Genomic DNA, 18,812 nt, shown 5'->3' with positions numbered 1-18,812 from the left:
TTCCTGTAATCTTGACCAAATTAGATATATAATGGGGGTTTCAGTAATCAAGAGACAATTATCCTTTTAACCAAAAGATTATCCTTGCATGTTCCATACAAAAGATCCTATCCAGAAACTATGATTTTTAAACCATTTATTTGCCTTCCTTTTAAAGATCAGTGTGCTAGAAAGCTTTCTGAAATACTAATTCTCTTATCTCACGTTTGGTTATAGTGACCACAACCAATTGGAGGTTATTTCGAACGTACATATAACCTCAAATAATTTTATTATGTCTCCTATGTCCTCGATCACACATCAGGTAACTCCACAAAGACGCTTTCCTTAGTGGCTGCAGGCTAGTTTATGATATTCCCCAGTTTCCTCGTATTAAATTTTTGACATATGTTAGTCCTTGCGATGCACCATTATGGTTTCTAAGTACTTTTGGAGCACATTCCAGATCTGGAGGTTTATTATCGATGTGCATGTAGTTCTGGAGAGGTATCTTATGCTTCTTTGATCAGTGTGCACGTCTGATCTTCTTGTTTAGGTTTACCTCAAATGTAAAGTCGATATTCTGCTCATGTCTTTTACTAGGAAGGTTGACTCCTCAACATTGATGTGACTCATAGACCTTGGGTAATTCTTTAAAGGTCATATGGAATCCAATAGATATAAGCTTCTGTCGTTTAGGTTTTTGGAGTTGGGACACAGATAATTTCTGTTTAATGGAAGCCTCCACTTGGGAATATCACGCTGCTTTGGTGATTGGATAATTATGATATTTTAGTTGTGGGCTTGTTTGGTTGGAATGACATTCCCTGCTTAGAGTTTCAGCTTGGCAGGATAAATCTACTCCACGTTTATAGAGAAAGCAACACTGTTTTCTTACGAGGAAAACTGCATAATACTCAGAGAGTTACACAACCAATACTCGGGCTTGCTGATTATCCTGGCGATCTGGTGGGGATTACTAAGCTTCTCCCCACCACAACTGGTTCGCTAAAAGAGTCCAAGCATACCAATGTAACATAGCAAAATTACTTGTTTAATAGATGGAATTAAAGACAGTTTGTGGTGCGCATGACAACCCAACGTGTCGGCACATGTTTTGCCTTCTAAGATCTTTTCATCAGATTTTCTCCCTGTTCTGCGGATGCCTTTAGCTCATCATTTTGCTCCATCATGGCTGTGCTTCAACAGGCTTCATCACATCGCCCGGGATATCTCTATTATTTGGCTCACTGCTATTTCCTGCAAGACCAGTGTCACTCTGGACGATGTTCATGGTCCAGTCACGTAGCTGACTGGTTGTAACCTCATCTGTTTATCATGAGATCAAGTTAGTTGTGGAAAAAATAAACTTTATAATTCCTAGATGACTCGGTCTTTATGTGCTCAATTTACTCTTCTCAACCCATTTATTACAGAGGCGACATGGTTTATTAGAGGGACGGCATTTTAATAGAACAAAAAAGGTCATTACATGATCACTCAAGGTGTCCCTTATAAAAAAAACTGTAAATGACAAATTAACTCTTATAATTGATAACCTAGTTTAGTGATGGTAATCAAATTTAATGTTAATGATTAAATTCATTTATATTAACTCAAAATCAAAACAAAATCAGATTTTAGAGTTTAAAAAAGAAAAAAAAAATTGGAGATGGTAGAGAAGTTTTAACCCAAAGTGAAGGTCAATCTCAATCAATGGAAGAAATTAACCAACAAAGTGAAAACCCAATGCCTGAAATGACCAGGTATACTTCTAAATTAGTCCCAACTAGCTTTTTGTTGCTCAAATATGTAAAAAAAATATCAATTCCTTACATTTTCAGAGCTAATTACGGTTGGCACTTCGCTCGTAACCAACCGTAATTCATAGTTACGGTTCGTAAAAGATGAACTACCAACCGTAACTGGTTAAATTTGGGGAAAACCTCAATTGTAAAACCAGTTACGGTTGGTAACTAAATGTTCAATACGAACCGTAACTGAGTTACGATTGATAACCAAATGCTCGATACCAACCGTAACTGAGTTACGGTTGGTAAATAAAAATGGTTACCAACCGTAACTGAAGAAAATTTTCAGATATAAGAACATATTGTCGGTAATTGAACTATTACCAACGGTAACAAAATCAAATTCTCCAGTTACGGTTCGTAATAGAGTTAAAATCAACCGTAACTCACATAAACCCAGAAATTTGAATTTCAATTTTCACCTAAAACCCTAATTTCTGATAGAAATTAAACTTAACTTGAACAAAGTAAACTAAACCCTAACTGGGTTTTTCATAATATACCTCATATAAGTCATTACACTTGATTAATTTTCGAATCGCTGATTAATAGAAGACGATGAAATTTCCAGTTTTAATGGAGGTTACGGTTGATGGAGGAGAAGAGAAGATGAAGAAGAAGATGTAAAAAGAAACTGATTTGATTTTTTCTGATTCATTAGGTTTAAAAAAAAATTGATTTGATTTTGGTTGATTTAAGGTGAAAAGGGTAATCTAGTTAATTTACATCTCCTTTAGGACATCCCCTAACCAACTAAAGGGACATTACTATCACAATGCCGCCCCTATAATAAGCTTGATTTTTAAAGAATTTGATTGATTTTCTTGGCAAGACCTTGAAACCACCTCAATTTCAATAATTTTTTATTTCTTTTTAGCATACTATATGTATCTGAAAAATACTCCCTCTGTTTCTAAAAAATAGGCAGGTTTTTTTTTTTGGGTATGTCAAAAAAATAGGTTTGTTTCCATATGTGGAAAGTCAAATGTTATGATTTTACTATTATACCCATAGAGGGACCATTTCTCTCTCCATTTTCTCTCTTAATACAAAAAAGGGACCACTTCTCTATCCTCTTTCTCTAATAACAAATGATTGGGGACCAAAGGATAGATAAGGAAAAAACATAGAAAAGTGGCTCCAATGATTAATTTTCTTAATTTTTGTGAAAACAAAACAAGCCTATTTTTTTAGAAACGGAGGGAGTAGGTAAGAAGAATATACGGGTAGTTTAAAACATTTTATACTTGTACCTAGTCTTGGAACAGTATGACCTTGAGGATGCCTTAAGATCAGTGGCTTGTCAAATGCAGCTGCTAAGTCTTCAGAAGGCAGTTGTAACCAGTCCTTGGCTCCTATGAAGTGAACTGATTTAGCTTTGATGGGTTCTTTGTAAGCAACCTCACCTATGCTTGGGTCCCTAAATTTGCTTCCAGAAACCGATACGAACAGTTTTATCGCAGGATGGTCCTTCAGCACTTTCCCCTGCACCCAGAAGATACCCACCTCAAACAACCACTAAAAACTCAAAATGTGGATTGCTGACTAGTTCAGAATAACGCTCGGTGTTTAAGTTCGATTTAAGCTAATACTAGAGAAAAGATAATCCAGGAGTCTTTCTTTATTCACCTGAGCTTGGTATCCTAGTAGAAGGCCCGATAATGCTGCTCCCTGCAAATGAACAAATCTACAGTGTAATAAACTGTATTCTGAAGGCAAAAAAATTGACTCCCGACATCCTAACTTCTTCTTGTAAAAGATGGGCAAATCTCTGGGCTCCTGACTTAAAAGAAAATAAATACAAATCTCTGAACTCCTTGTGATCAATGACTTGACTAGAGGCAATACCTGGGAGAAACCAAGTAAGCCATCAAAAGGTCCATTGTTTGTTATGAACTCGCAAAGGTAGGATATACACTCATCCAAGTTTGTGTACTCTGTGAAATCCTGATTGAACCCCAAAAACAACAAAATGAAGAAACTGACTATAGAATAAAGTCTGAAACATAAATATGGTAGATCGAATTTCTGAAAACAAGAGGAAAGCACTACCCATGAATTAGTCGGATTCCTGTAAAGAGGCTTTAACATCCTCATTATTGAATGTTAATCAGTAGGATTAGTAAGAGAAGTTTTACCTGGTTGAACTGAAACCATTCAAAATAAGGGGGTGGAAATACGCCCTCAATCTCTGATTTACCCCCAGCCGGAAAGATGCCATCTGGGAACACCTGGAAATGGTTCAGAAGCACATACTTAATTAACACACCCATAAAGCACTTTTTCTGTAAGAGTTGAGTAACCCTCTTGCACTAGTTAACAAATTTGCTTCCTGAGCCATCAAAAAGCAGTGAATAGGGAAAAATTCGAGTTTGCAAGGAGCCAAAGTGCAGTAGACGAACAACTACTCTTCTAAGAGAGAAAAAAGAGAGCATATATTTGATGATTAGATCGGTATGACCAACATGTTACCGTGAAGCATGCGCCATATGTACATTGACAGTTATCTTTCAGGATTCAAACGAAAACAAAATGTATGGCTAAAAAAGTATACCAGTTCGAATTGATCGTCAGGGAAGATAGAAGGATCCCATTTACTGATCTGTTTCTTCAAGAAACTTCCACTTGTTCTAAACCCATGTAAACACAAGATCTTCATTTTCTTCTTCTTATAATTGTTCACATTATCATCTGTCAACACCTCTAGTACTGCTTCCTCCATATTTTTCAGTTCTTCTACTTCTTATAAAAAAACTGTCCCTAAAAAGATTAAACAAATGATAATAGCTTCTTGTACACTGATACTAAATAGAAAGACTATAAGAGCCTCTTCATTTTTTCTTCTACCTACCCTTCACTTAATTCATCACTTAAATTTTAGTTACAGGTAGACATTCATTTTCATCCATTCCCAACTACCACCATTTTAGCCAGTTAGTTCAGACCTCACGTACGTTTTGTAATCTCGAGTGTCCCCTAGCTACCCCCTTGATCATCAAGGCTGATGCTCCCATGAATACCACAAATCTCAACCAACACTTACGATGACAGTCTTTTTGCCCAATTCGATGAACGGCGTTAAATTCTTTTCTCAAACGGGTGCAATTAATTTTAACAGCCCCCAACAACCCCTATTGGAGCGATCAAAAAACCTATGACAAGGTAATGGTTCCTATAATGTCGAGGCCACAAATTTACCATGCCCTGCAGACAAACCCGTGTTGATACCCTATCTAGGGAAGGGTCAATCTTCGAATAACTCGTTTTGGAAGTATTGAAATTTTCTCTGCTGAAGAGGCGAAAAGTCAAACACCTAGTCAAAATTAGTCAATCCAAATCCGTTCTCATTTATTTTGATCTGATCTGTTTTGATTTTGTTCAATCATCAGCTTTTAATTCTTGTCTGAACCTATCTGTTTGATAACTCGTTTTGGTTGCTGAATTTATTGTAAATCTCTCACGGTTTTTGATACCCTAGTTTTTATTTTTCTTTTTCTCCCTTTCTTCGTGTCGATCTCTGGTTCTAATTGAGCTGTTTTTTCCCTTTAATGGCAGATTAATCTTCTCCTTTATCTGTTGCCACGCATGGTGTTGCAGTATTGTCCCATCAATTATCTGGGTTTCTCAATGGTTGGCAGTATCAAAGTTGGCATCTTCAAAGGTTGGCCTTATCTAACAGTGGTGTGTATCTTATTCATCTTTATCTTGTCGATCCATCGTTATCTGTATGGGAATCATTGTTTTGGTTTTAACAAGCTGCTACCTTTCTCGATCTGCGCTTCTGATGTTATCTCAATTTTATTAGAAGCTTTGAATCCTACAACTTTTTATCTGTTCTTCCAATTTCTTAAACCTTTAACCCATACTTATCCCTTTTACCTCTTGCCACCTCCTTCATATTTTGTTTATAAAACCCACCTCACAACCTTCTTCTTTCTTCATACCCTCTTCTGTTTTGTTATCATCTTCTTTCTCTTTATTTTCATGGCTCGTCCTTTATTGAATAATATTGCTCACCAAATGGAAAGTGTTTCTATCAGTAAAGAGCCTATTAGGAGAAGAGTGATTATGCATTCTAACACTGCTATCTTAGCTGGAATTAGGGATTGGCAGCTTAGTCTTGCTGGTAAGCTTTATGCTCCGGGGGTTATATCTTGGCAGGACGCTGAACGTGCAGCTAAATTTATTTGACCTCATCTTCGAAGACACAATCAATGGTTTGTCCAGGTGCGTGGTTTAGAGCCAAATATTTTTGTTATTAAGTTTAAAATTTCAGAAGATAAAGATGCAATTTTATTTGGTGGAGCTTGGAACCTTGATGGTCATTTGATTGTTTTAAAGGATTGGAATCCCACTATGGATTATCATCTACTGGATTTTACGGTTTCTCCTTTTTGGTTAGAGTATAAATATCTTTTACCTGAATTCACCTATGCTGATATTCTTCGAATGTTTGGTAACATTGTTGGGGAAGTTAGAGTTATAGAACCAGATGGTGTGAACCCTTCTACATCCTCTAAGTATAGAGCTCTTTTTCTCATTAATGTTAACACTCCCCTTATTACTGGTATAACTACTGCTAATGCTGCTGGTGTAACTAGGTGGATTGGGTTTTTTTTTACGAGAAACAGCCTTATCGTCTTTGTCCTGAATGTAAAGTTCCTAATCATGAAGAGGTTGACTGTGCTAATATGGCTCATACCCGTCATGAGATGGAAGAAATTGTTCGTGGTTTTGTAGAGCCAATTCTGCCTCCTCAAAGGAATCCTGAGCAAGAAGCTCTACTCTTCCTACAACATGGATCTCAGAGGCGTGATAGGCTTCGACAACCTATTGAACAACAGCCTAGACCCTTTGATGGTATGTGCCTTTCAATCTTCTCGGCCACTGATTCAGGTTCTGATGCTTCCTCTTCATATCACAATCAAGCTCAGCCCTCTTCTTCCTTGAGCCCATCTTATCCTATGACCAGTGACGGTGCTAGTACTAGTGGTATTAAGAAAAGATATCGTCGTACCCCTATTTTGGTAATAAATTCTGAGCCGCATACTTCTGATGCTGATTTGAATGACAATGTGGTTACTTCTCAAGTGGATGATACTGTCTCTGTTGAAGATGATACCAATGCTTCAGCCATGGATAATGTTTGGGACATTGTTGCAGCCTCTGCTTATAATGCACAAAATCATACTGATGCATGGCAACAGGTGATTGTCAAAACTTATCCTTTTTTATTCATTTTTGCTTTGTTTTTTCTTTTGTTGTTTTCTTGCAGTCTTTCTTTGAATTTCTCTGTTATTACTGTCATGAAAATTCTTTCCTGGAACTGTCAAGGTATAGGTAACCCTCATACCTGTGATTATCTTCAATTCTGTTTGACCAACAATGACCCTGATATTTTTTTCTTGTGTGAAACCAAAGCTCAGTCTAATAATATGAGATTTTATCTTTCTAAAACTAATTATCCTCATTACTGGTTTCATCCCTCTTTGGGTCTCTCTGGAGGTATCTCTCTTGGATGAAAAAATGGAATTGATATTGAAATCATGCATACAACCTCTAAAACTATCCATGTTATTGTTCATACTCATGATAATAATATGGATTTCTTGATATCCTTCATGTATGGTGCTCATGATGATACAGAAAATGCTAATCAGTGGCAATATCTTATTAATATGCATTTGTTTGTTGATCTTCCTTGGGTTCTTCTTGGTGATTTAAACTTCACCATGCATGACTCTGAAACTCATAGCTCTAGTGTCACTCATCCTCATCATGCTAGACATGTTAGAAATTTTGTTCAGCAACTAGGTCTCATTGACTTAGGTTAATCAGGAGCTGACACAACTTGGCCAAATCATCGTAGTGGAGATGATCATGTCTCTGCTCGTCTAGATAGAGCTTTAGTGAATAATCGCTGGATCAACCACTACAAAAATACACATCTTCAACATCTAGTACCTGTTGCTTCAGATCACTGCCCGATTTTGCTACATACAGTTCCTTCTGCTACAAAACATTCTCCTTTTAAAATCTACAAGTGTTGGTTTAAAATGGATTCTTGTACTGATACTATTGCACGCAGCTGGCAACATCGATTTTCGGGGTCTCCCTCGTTTCAGTTTTCTAGTAAATTAAAACTAACCAGAACTCAACTGCAGATATGGAAACGACTTTCTTTTGGCAACATTGAGAATAACCTTCAAAATATCCAGAAGCAGTTACAATTTTGCTATGACTGCAATTTGTCTTCTTCTAATCCTCAAGTTAAGCATCTTAGCTCTTCCTTGCAGCAATGGCTTTTGATTCAAAAAGAGTTCTTCATGCAAAAAGCAGGTGATAAATTTCTTGAAGCAAATAGAAACACTTCTTATTTTCACTCGATAGTCAATTACAATAAGAGAAGATCAACTATCAATTCTATCCAGGGTCCCTTGGGCATTTGGTTTGATAGCAGAAGTGATATTGAAGCTATATTTACTAACCATTTTAAGAATATTGCTACTTCTTCTAAGCCTCAGATTAATAATGAGATTCTGCAGCTTTTTCAACCTTGTGTTTCAGAAATACAGAACAATTGCCTTATCCAGGTACCTCATGCTCAAGAAATAAAGAATGTGGTATTTCAAATCAAGCCTTGGGCTTCTCCGGGAAATGATGGGTTCCAAGCTGGATTTTATCAACAATGTTGGGATGTTGTTGGCACTGAGGTAATCTCCATGGTTCAATACTTTTTCACTCATAAACATATGCTCAAATCCATCAATCATACTTATCAGGTTTTAATCCCTAAAATTTCAAACCCAAAAACTCCTGTTGATTATAGACCCATAAGCCTGTGCAATGTTAGCTATAAAATTATTTCTAAAATTTTAGCTAACCGTCTTAAACCCCTTCTTCCTGATATTATCTCCCCTACTCAAACTGCCTTTGTTGCAGGAATACATATCCATGACAATATCATTATTGCTCATGAGATTTTGTTCAGTATGAAAAGAAGGCTTTGGTTGGTTTGAAATTAGATATGTCAAAAGCTTTCGACAGGGTTGAATGGTCATTTCTGCTTTCCATCTTTCGGCAATTAGGTTTTCATAATGATTGGATTAGTTTAATAGAGCAGTGTATTTCTACTTCAAATATTTCCATTCTTATCAATGGCAGTCCTTCTTCAACTTTTTCTCCGACTCGGGGTATTCGTCAAGGAGACCCGCTGTCTCATTTTTTATTTCTCTTTGTCATGGAAGCTTTTTCTAGACTTTTGCAGCTTAATGTGGACTCCGGTTGTCTTTCAGTGATTAGAATTAATCATCACTGCCCTTCAATTAATCATCTGTTCTTCGCGGATGATTGTTTGTTATTTTTGGAAGCGGATTCGACTCAAATGCAGCAGCTTCAACACTTGCTTCATATATTTGGACAAGCTTCAGGTCAGGTGATAAATATGCAGAAATCAACCTTATGTTTTGGCAAGCACACTTCTAATGCTCATAAGTCTAATATCACTGGTATTCTTGGTATGAAAGTTATGGGACTTGGCGAAAAATACTTGGGTATACCTCTTCTGCTGCATAGATCCAGACATAAGAACTGTCAGGGGGTTATTGATAACATGAATAATAGATTGCAGGGCTGGCAGAGCAAAATTGTGAATCAAGCAGGAAGAACTACTCAGGTTAATTATGTTCTAAGCTCTATGGGTATGTATCAAATGCAGGTTTTCAAACTACCTGAAGCAACTCTTCAACAAATGGAAAGAATTCAGAGAAGATATTGGTGGAACAGTTACATCAAGCCACGTTCTCAAAAGTACATCTCTTGGAGAAAGGTATGTTTACCTAAAAGACTAGGTGGTTTAGGACTTAAAAATCTATGTAACTATAACTTAGCTTTTTTTGCGAAACTGGCTTGGCAATTGTTACATAACCAAGATGCTTTATGGGCGAAGTTGTTGAAAGGTAAACATTTTCCTCATCATGACCGGCGTTTCTTCCCTCCTCCGGTTAACTTAAATTCAAGTTGGATTTGGCAAAAGTATCTCTATTGGGCTTGAGATTGTGTTGAAAAATGTTAAATGGCAAGTTGGTAATGGTGCTCATATCAACATCTGGACTTCTAACTGGATTCCTTCTCTGAATTCTGCTTTACAGGACTAGGGAGATTTGAATATTTCTAACTACCAGTTGGTTTCTGATCTTATAGATACTGATACTGAACAGTGGAATGTGTCGCTTCTTCGCCTTCTTTTTACAGCTGATCATGTGAACTCCATTTTAACCATTCCCATTCAGTTAAATCAAGAGGATAAATTAATCTGGCCCTTTACAACCACTGGTATTTTTACTACTGCCTCAACTTATAAGATGTTGTGTGATAAAGATATCCTAACAGATAACTCCATGGGTTTATCTCAACATTTTTGGTTATCTTTTTGGAAGTTGAAAGTACCTTACAAGTTTCAGATTTTCCTGTGGAGAGCTGTTCACAATGCTGTTCCAGTCAAAGCAAGAATTTTCACCCATGTGCATAATGCTGATTTACACTGTGTACTTTGCAACCACAATCAAATGGAAGATCTGGACCATCTTTTACTTCATTGCCCCTTCTCTAGGTCCATATGGAAGTATTTTTTACCGCATCAGTTTCACTTTATTTTGCAGCACTCTTCTCTCTTATCTTGGATTCAGACTTGGCAACTCAAAGACTCCATCATCAACATCCAGAAATCCCCTGAGATTGTTCACTTAGCTATGTGCATCATGCATTTCATATGGAAGCTTAGATGTAGGGTTGTTTTTAACAATACCACTCCCAACCATAACTCTGTAGTCCATCAGGTCAATTCATACATTCTCCAGCATCATCTAGGAAACTCTCCTGCTAACTACAATCATCCTAATGTTCATAATAAGCTTTTACATCATAAATGGGATCCTCCTCCTTTGCAGTACCTAAAAATTAATATCGATGCTTCTTATAATTCTAGTTCTTTGTTAGCTGGTATTGGAATTATAATTCGGAACTCTACAGGGGCATATGTCATGGGAAGGGGAGCCTTGAGAAGAGCTAGTAACGCTCAACAGGCTGAAACATGGGCAATGTTGGAGGCTATGCAACTGGCAGATTCAAATGGTTGGTCTCATGTGATTTTTGAATCTGATAATCTGGGAATTTGTTCTTTTCTTCAACAACAATCTTCTCTTTGTCACTGGCAGAGTATGCCTCTTCTGCGAAAATATGTAAACATATGTAATATTAATCCTGGTTGGTCTTGTAGTTTTGTGTATAGGTCTGGTAATAAAGCTGCAGATGCAATAGCGAAGGCAGCTTATAAGCATAATCTATGTGGGGATTGGTGGTTTCATCCACCTCCTTTGTTAATTCCCTACATAAATTGTGATGTATCAATTACTCATGTTTAATATAAATTCTTTCCTTGGTTAAAAAATAAATAAAAAATCTCCAGATAAATCCTTCACAGTTGAGAAAAATGTGATTACAGGGTCTTACAGACCAACGGTTTCCAAGACGGACTCAGAACACTACTACAGTTTTCTAGAAACACAGCTGAACACTACTACGGTAATCAGCAAAAAAAAAAACCATCTTATTAGTGTACTATTATCAACCCAATCCTCACAAACCTGCTTAAAATTCCTACATTCAATTTCAGAGAGGATCTGGAAAGAGTTGATGATCCATGCCCTGCCCACCTCCAATAGATGTAACAATTACAACAGATTTTAGAACGGCAGGGAGTCATCAATATTTAGGGTTCTCATATAATTCTTGAATCAGCTAAAATACAAGAGAATACAGATCAACCTTTAAGTTCCAAAGTTTAACCAAGGTAAAGAGAACAGAAGGTCAAGAATCCAAAAATATTACAAGAAACAAAGCTTAAACCCGCAGAAGAAGAAGAAGAAGAAGAAACACACAATTACAGTACGCCAAATGTTTGAAATCAAAGGATAAGAAGATTGGACTTGCTATATCTGAAAGAAAATAGATATAAAAATGTATCTCGTTATACTTAACTGTCCTGTTCTGTCCCCTTCGCCAAATTTTTCACCTTCTGTTTCTCTTTTCCCTTAGTAGTGGTAAGGGGATCAGTCTCCTTACTTGGCCATCATGACTTTGACAAATTCCTCATAGTTGATTTGACCATCACCATCTACATCAGCTTCACGAATCATCTCGTCAACTTCCTCGTCTGTAAGCTTCTCCCCTAGGTTGGTCATGACGTGGCGCAACTCAGCTGCAGAAATGAAACCATTCTGGTCCTTGTCGAATACCCTAAAAGCCTCTTTCAGTTCCTCCTCTGAGTCAGTATCCTTCATTTTACGTGCCATAAGGTTGAGGAACTCTGGAAAATCGATTGTTCCATTTCCATCAGCGTCAACCTCGTTTATCATGTCCTGGAGCTCTGCTTCTGTTGGGTTCTGACCAAGTGAACGCATAACGGTTCCCAGTTCCTTGGTTGTGATGCAACCTGCATAAGAGTGTTTATCCAGAATTAGCTTTAAAACAGAAGATCCTACCACAGCTGAGAACTATTTTTGGATGTTTTATACTCTAATGAGATATGCAGACAAAATGAAGACCATTGTTAGGCAGTATTGAAACAGTTATCTTTCCTTTTCAATTAGAGTCAGAGTAAATGATAAAATAGTGAACTACAGAACGTTAATTAGATTATCATGTCATTTCCGCAATTTAGAAAGCACTAGAGGATTGCAAGGTACAAACTAAAAAACACAAGTGTACAAGCAAAACAAAAAATACAAGTTTACAACAAAATGAAAAACCATCCACGTACCACACAACCTATATGCTTGTTTTTAGCAATTGAAACTTAACATATCGGGTATCTGGAAACATTAGTGATTCTTTGTTTTCTAGTATCCACAACACACTACAACTAGCATGTTGGTTTCATAAGAAATGAATTGCACGCTAGGTAAGTACACACGTTATTGAGGACACATAAGAAATAGAACACCATGCTCAAACAGGTGGAACAAAATCGAATTTCACACTGCACGTGGAACAAAATGGTCTCACTTGATTCTTCAATCCATTCTCAATGTCACAGATAGTAAAAACTTGAACGATTTCCTATTCTTGTCACAAAATACTTTTTTTTTTTAAATTAACATACCAACGAAGAAGAATATTCTGGAAACAGCAATGCAATAGAAAACGTAAGTAGCATATATGCAAAGCATATAACATTCCTTGACGAGTGTCATTTGAAGCACAGAATCTCGCCGTTATATGCCCACATACAGAAGCCTAATTTCAATGATAATGCCATCGCCATATAATTCTAAACATATTCCACAAGTAGATCTTAACATGGGATTTAAATAAAATACACAATTAAATTAAGAATATATGAAATAATCACAGCTAATCAGATTTTAAATCCACAAATATATCATGTCAAACAAACCCGATCATAAAACACAGGAACAGACCATCAAAAATCAATTAAGAGATCAAGCTGCCTCGTCTAAATGGGATTTAGTGTTTTTACTTTTTTTGGATAACCAAAAAGAAACAGAAAATTATGTTAAAAATAAAACATAAAGATCCAAATAAAGAGATGCAAAAAAAAAATCTAACCATCTCCATCCTTGTCGAATAAGCTGAAAGCTTCCTTGAACTCAGAGATCTGGTCGTCAGTTAATTGATCAGCCATGATTTTCTTTCTTCCTTGTGTGATATAATATCAACGAAGGGCGAGAGGAAGATGGGATCTCTAAAAGGTAAATTTTAGAGAAGAGGAATGATGATGGCCGAGTTTCTCTTGTTTTCTCCGGACAACTAGGGTTTTATACTGGAAAAGAACGCTTCATACCCGGAGCTGGGTCTTTGGTTATCGTTCTTTTTATCTATTTTTAATTCTTTGTTTATTAGGATTAATTACCCTTCATATTTCCTTTATTTACTACAATAACCTTTACTTTCCCACAAGTACCAGAGGCCTTGGTAATTAAATTTGGGAATGTTGCGACAAGTCTATGGCTGACTGTCATTGTAGTCCTTGTACAATTTGGTGTAAGCGATAAGTATATGCCAGAGTATTAACATTACTTTAATAAATAATCCGTTGCGATCAACGTTATATATGTATCCGTTGATGTCTTGATGATTGATCAAAAATTATAAACTTGGTCGAGTTTCTTAAAATGTTAGAACAAATCCTATGGATTGTGTCACTCTTTGTACCAATTTGAGCAAATTAGAGACTTCTATGAATAATATTTATCCCTCTTTCCCCCAAACATGTTCATGCACTCGTTCAATTAAAGAAATGGTTGGTAGTGAAACACTACACCGGAGACGGCCCCGTCAAAACAAAAAATTCCCAACTTTTTGAACTAAACGGGGCTGTTCCCCGTCTTAGTAGCTTTTTTTAGGTGACTTTTCATTTGACGGGGAAAGAAAAGTCCCCCGAACTAAACGGGGCTGTTCCCCGTCTTAGTAGCTTTTTTAGGTGACTTTTCATTTGACGGGGAAAGAAAAGTCCCCCCTCCTTGTTTAGTCATTGTTTAGTTATCTCACTGGGACTGTCCTTGTTTAGTTTTTAGTATCTCCCCGGGGACTGTCCTTGTTTAGTTTTTAGTATCTCACCGGGGACTGTCCCCGGTGAGTGTTTGCTTTTAGTTTTTTGTGAAGTTAAACTTTCCATCCATTTTTTATTTTATTAAGAAAAATTCAATTTTTTTACAAACGGCATTTTTTATTTTATTAAGAAAAATTCAAATTTTTTTTACAAACGGGATGGTTACCGTATAGTATTCTCTTTCGTTTTTACCCATAGTGGTACGAACTACGAACGAGTGCTCTTTCAATATGAAAGAGTATGCTCTTAAGCAATGGATCTCGCCTGACATCTATAATATAACACAAAATGATTTGTTTGGTGTCTCAAAAGATTTCCGTTCAACGATGAACTGTCGAAACTGCCCTTCCATGTTTCTAATTACCACTTAAACTTCCGTAAATACAACACACACTGAAGGGCGAAAAAGACTTATGATTTGACCGAATTACGCGATTACCCTTCCGTGTTTTTAACTTTACTACATGGTACTACGTAATAATTCAAGTTTAATAAGGATATGAATGTAAAAAACCCACATATGGGTGAAATCGAAACTGAACAACCAAATTCTCCTCCAATTCTTCGACAACTTAGGGGGAAACACCGCCAACAGTCACCTCCGCCTCCTTCAATCTCACTGTTACAGCAATAACCACCACCAATCATCATCACCATTATTTTTTTTTTGTATTTTGCTCTGGATTTCAATCCGTGCATTTCGCCATCAAATTTTTGATGGATCTTCTATATAATTGAAATAAAATAAAATAAAAAACAATCGAATTCGATCAATTGCAGAAGCAATAATATTACATGAACTAACAGAGAATCGGATGACGAAGATGAGCCTTTCAGATACGGTCTTCAATGGTAAGACCCATCGGTTCATACTCGACCCATATTTACACCCAAAAGAAATAAAATCCAACAAATGAAAATAAACACAAATTACGCATCATCTCATTCATTTATCAAGCATCGACGTTTGAAGAAGCGATGAGAAGAGGAAAGTGAAGGGATTTGACAGAAAAGGAGAGGCTGCACTGAGGCTCAAATGGGATAAAGATGTAAAAAGTCAAAGAGAATAATAACTTCTATCTGAGGTTGTATCAAAACTTCTATCAGGGATTTTGTTACTTTTGTATTATTTGCAAAATATGGAAATTGCCCTTGCCATGTGTCGTGACTTACTAGGACATGTGGAAGGAGAACAAATTGTTAAAAATTGTGTCGTGTCAGTTTGTAGTGATTGATTTTCTCTAGCGGTCTAGCCCATGTTCTCCCACAAAACGAACACTAAACCAAACTGCGTGAGACGGACCAGACGGTCACGACTAGTTTCGATGGGACTTAGATTAAAAGAAAAAATATATATGGATTGTGCACAACAATGACCTAGAATGACCCATAAGACCATAAGAATCACGAATCTAGAAATAAATAGATAAATATGGGTCTAGGAGTTGAAATGTCCCAATTTGGAAGTGTCGCCGGTAGAAATTCCTGAATTTTTAAAATTAGTGAAAATGTTTTATTCCATTAATTAAGCCGTTAAAAATTGATGTGGTCAATTTTGTACACATGTGAACCCGCATATGTGTGAAGAAATAATTTTTAAGCATAGCTTTTATTAAATTGAAAATGACCATCCTAAAAATTAGGACACGTGTCATATTCTCAACGCCACAGTTACTTAAACCAACACCAACCGAATCACGACCGTCAACGCCACTGCCGTCAGAACCATCGCTACCACTAGCACCATCGGGACCGTCCCCCTTCAACATCTCTCATGATGTGTTACTTATTATAGTTGGTTTTGATCAATATCTTACCCTTTAGAGTCGCCCCTTTGGAGAGCTTTCCCTCCCCTCTCTTTTGACGGATTAGATCACTGGGAATGAGGTCGGTCTCGGACCCGTTTCATCTCTCTATCCACACTTTGATTATCTTTTGGAAAGCATTTTATCGTTGTCGCCGCCATCACCACAATTATCGATATTGTCGTCGTTGTCGTCGTCGCCGCCGCCACCACCACATTGTGCGAAATTCATTAATTAATTAGTTTGGACGGAAAAGTTAACAAGGTGGCATTTTAACTTTTTTTTGAAAATCTGAGAAAATTTTGCAACAAAGCCTCCCAAATTGGGGTATTTTAAATATCTTTCCATGAATGTGTCAATTTACAACAACCCCGTGCCATGATGGCACGGGTAATTCACTAGTAGAAAGAAAATCGAATGTAATTTTCATGGCATTTGCAACTTTTGGTTTTGCCTCAAGATCCTAACACAGAGACTTGTTGAAGAGCTGTCAATTGATATTAAAATTTAGAAGCTGTTCCCAACGTCGTAGTAATCATATTTTTCCTGGTTGGCATATTCGGTTTGACCCGTCTTTCTGTAGTTTCTCTCTCCTCTATAACATCCAAGGAGTACTTTATTTGCAATGTCGCCATCGCTTTATCTCTTACCTCTCTAAGCTACGCGTTTTTGACGCGGTAATGTTGTCGACGGCCCACAGCACTGCCCGATCACTCAAGAGTAGATTCTTGATTAGTGTTTTTGTCTCTAAAAGCATTTCTAATAGAGTGTGAAAAAAATCCTACATGAAAGTGTTATCTACACACTTATTTTAGAGGTTTTAACCGTCACGCACGCCGTCAGATTTTTTTAGTTTCTATATATTCTATGGATTCTTAAAGATTTTCTTTGTAAACCACCCATTTAGTTTTTATGTATTTTAAAATAAATCCCTATACTAGTAAGTTATCAGGAATGTTCTCACGCCTAGAAGTTTCCAAACTTTATACTATAATTAAAACACCGTAAACCCTAGAGTCTGCTCAATGAACAAAATGGAACCAGATTTTATTTACGGGAGAAGAGAATGATGCTGACAAGATGACCAATCGAAGGACTATACTTTTTTTTTTCTCTTTTTGGAAAAGAGGCAAGCCATTTGGAAGAACAGAAGATCACAATTCATTCTTTATTTTCGTTCTTTCTTTCTTTTTTCTGTTCTGTTTTCGTCTTACAATTCGTAGAACCACGGACACTGTATAAACAATTTTTTATCAAATTATCTCTTTTTTTGAAAATCTTCTCGAATTGAAATTTCAATTCGATAATAACTTTTATGAATTTTAATTTTGTTAATTACACTGTATTGTTGTGATATACTCTCGTTATTTTCATCAGTGCTTCTTCTTTTTTCTTAATGGTACACTCACATCCAGGAATTAGAATAGTTATACCATTATAACTGAAGTTATCAATGTGTATACATATATCTCACCATCAGACACGTGTATATAGAAAAATACGTGGAAAGCATGCAGGCCAAGACATCAAAATACGATGCACTACGGAACACCCAATAAACCCCAAGGAGTTACTTTATCTCATCCCAAAAGAAGCTAAGATCAACGGCAGAGAGAAAGTTAGCTGACACGGACGTGACAGGGGTAGAAGACACTTGTCTGACACGAGCAGGCATCTCAACCACCCTCATTAAACACTCTGAGCAGTATACGTGTCGATCAACCCGTGGGACGAGCGAGGATGTCTCTGCGTGATCAAGTGGCAAACGCAGACCTCTGCGTGATGGACACAAGACACTAGAAGATAAGGTCCCAACGGACTTCAGAGATGGGTCATATACTCTAACCCTATAAATACCCCCTCTCCACCAAGAGGAAGGGGGATCGGAAAAATCAGGAAGGGAATGAGAGAGAGATTACGAGTGTAAGTTAATCCTTTAGAAGAGATAATACATGTAAACCCAAAAGTCATTCGACTACTCTTGTAACCATGAAGAACATAGTGAAACAACAAACCCCGTGGATGTAGGCCTTAGTGCTGAACCACGTAAACCTCGGTCTTGTTTACATTTCAGCACTTTATATCTGTCTAACCCCATGGATCTTTACTTGTACGTTTTGCTTTCTTTGTTTTTACCTATATCCCGTGCGCAAACGCCCCGCATGGAGTTGTTAGATGAGGCTGTGATAAACCCGAAGGTTTTGAGCCAAGGAATCAACACTAGGATATCATCATCACAAATCACTCTAGATTACGATGATTGGTTGTGAGTATTCGGATGCCTTCGTGATTTGTGTGTTCACAATTTGGCGCTAGAAACAGGGACTTCGTCCCGGTAAAAGATTTATCTTGTCCTGTGATTTCGTCTTAAACTGGCATATAATTGCTCTGATTTATTAGCTCGGACCGTATAGATCATTTGTTAACTTCATTATATTCAAAAACGCACCCATTATCTTCGATAATATTTATTGTTTTGATCCATGGATTTACGTTTTTCTTTAGATCTCGTGTGAACCTGTCCCTCAGGGGGGTTTTCGTAGTTTTTTTTAAAGGATCTACTTGCATTTTTTTTTTTTTAAAAAA

At 36.9% G+C, this 18,812-nt stretch overlaps 2 protein-coding genes across 3 annotated transcripts; both read right to left on the bottom strand.

Annotated features, from left to right (window-relative positions):
• Positions 1-904: 904 nt before the first annotated feature.
• Positions 905-4,761, bottom strand: LOC113287453 (esterase C25G4.2-like). 2 transcript variants are annotated; one of them, XM_026536214.1, is made up of 6 exons: positions 4,345-4,756; positions 3,929-4,021; positions 3,639-3,737; positions 3,420-3,461; positions 3,044-3,275; positions 905-1,308 (listed from the first exon to the last, which is right to left on the bottom strand). In XM_026536214.1, exons 1-6 carry the CDS (start codon positions 4,510-4,512, stop codon positions 1,169-1,171), a joined length of 774 nt encoding a protein of 257 aa, XP_026391999.1. In that variant the 5' UTR covers positions 4,513-4,756; the 3' UTR covers positions 905-1,168. The 2 variants fall into 2 exon arrangements, with proteins under 2 accessions (XP_026391999.1, XP_026392000.1); XM_026536215.1 differs by lacking the exon at positions 3,639-3,737 and having other exon boundaries at positions 4,345-4,761.
• Positions 4,762-11,546: 6,785 nt separating this feature from the next.
• On the bottom strand, positions 11,547-13,684 carry LOC113287454 (calmodulin-7). Its single transcript, XM_026536216.1, has 2 exons — positions 13,419-13,684; positions 11,547-12,282 (listed from the first exon to the last, which is right to left on the bottom strand). Exons 1-2 carry the CDS (start codon positions 13,492-13,494, stop codon positions 11,909-11,911), a joined length of 450 nt encoding a protein of 149 aa, XP_026392001.1. The 5' UTR covers positions 13,495-13,684; the 3' UTR covers positions 11,547-11,908.
• Positions 13,685-18,812: the final 5,128 nt, after the last annotated feature.

This window comes from Papaver somniferum, chromosome 6, assembly GCF_003573695.1.
Source record: "Papaver somniferum cultivar HN1 chromosome 6, ASM357369v1, whole genome shotgun sequence".
Lineage (NCBI taxonomy): Eukaryota > Viridiplantae > Streptophyta > Magnoliopsida > Ranunculales > Papaveraceae > Papaver > Papaver somniferum.
This window is presented reverse-complemented; position numbering and strand designations above follow the sequence as displayed.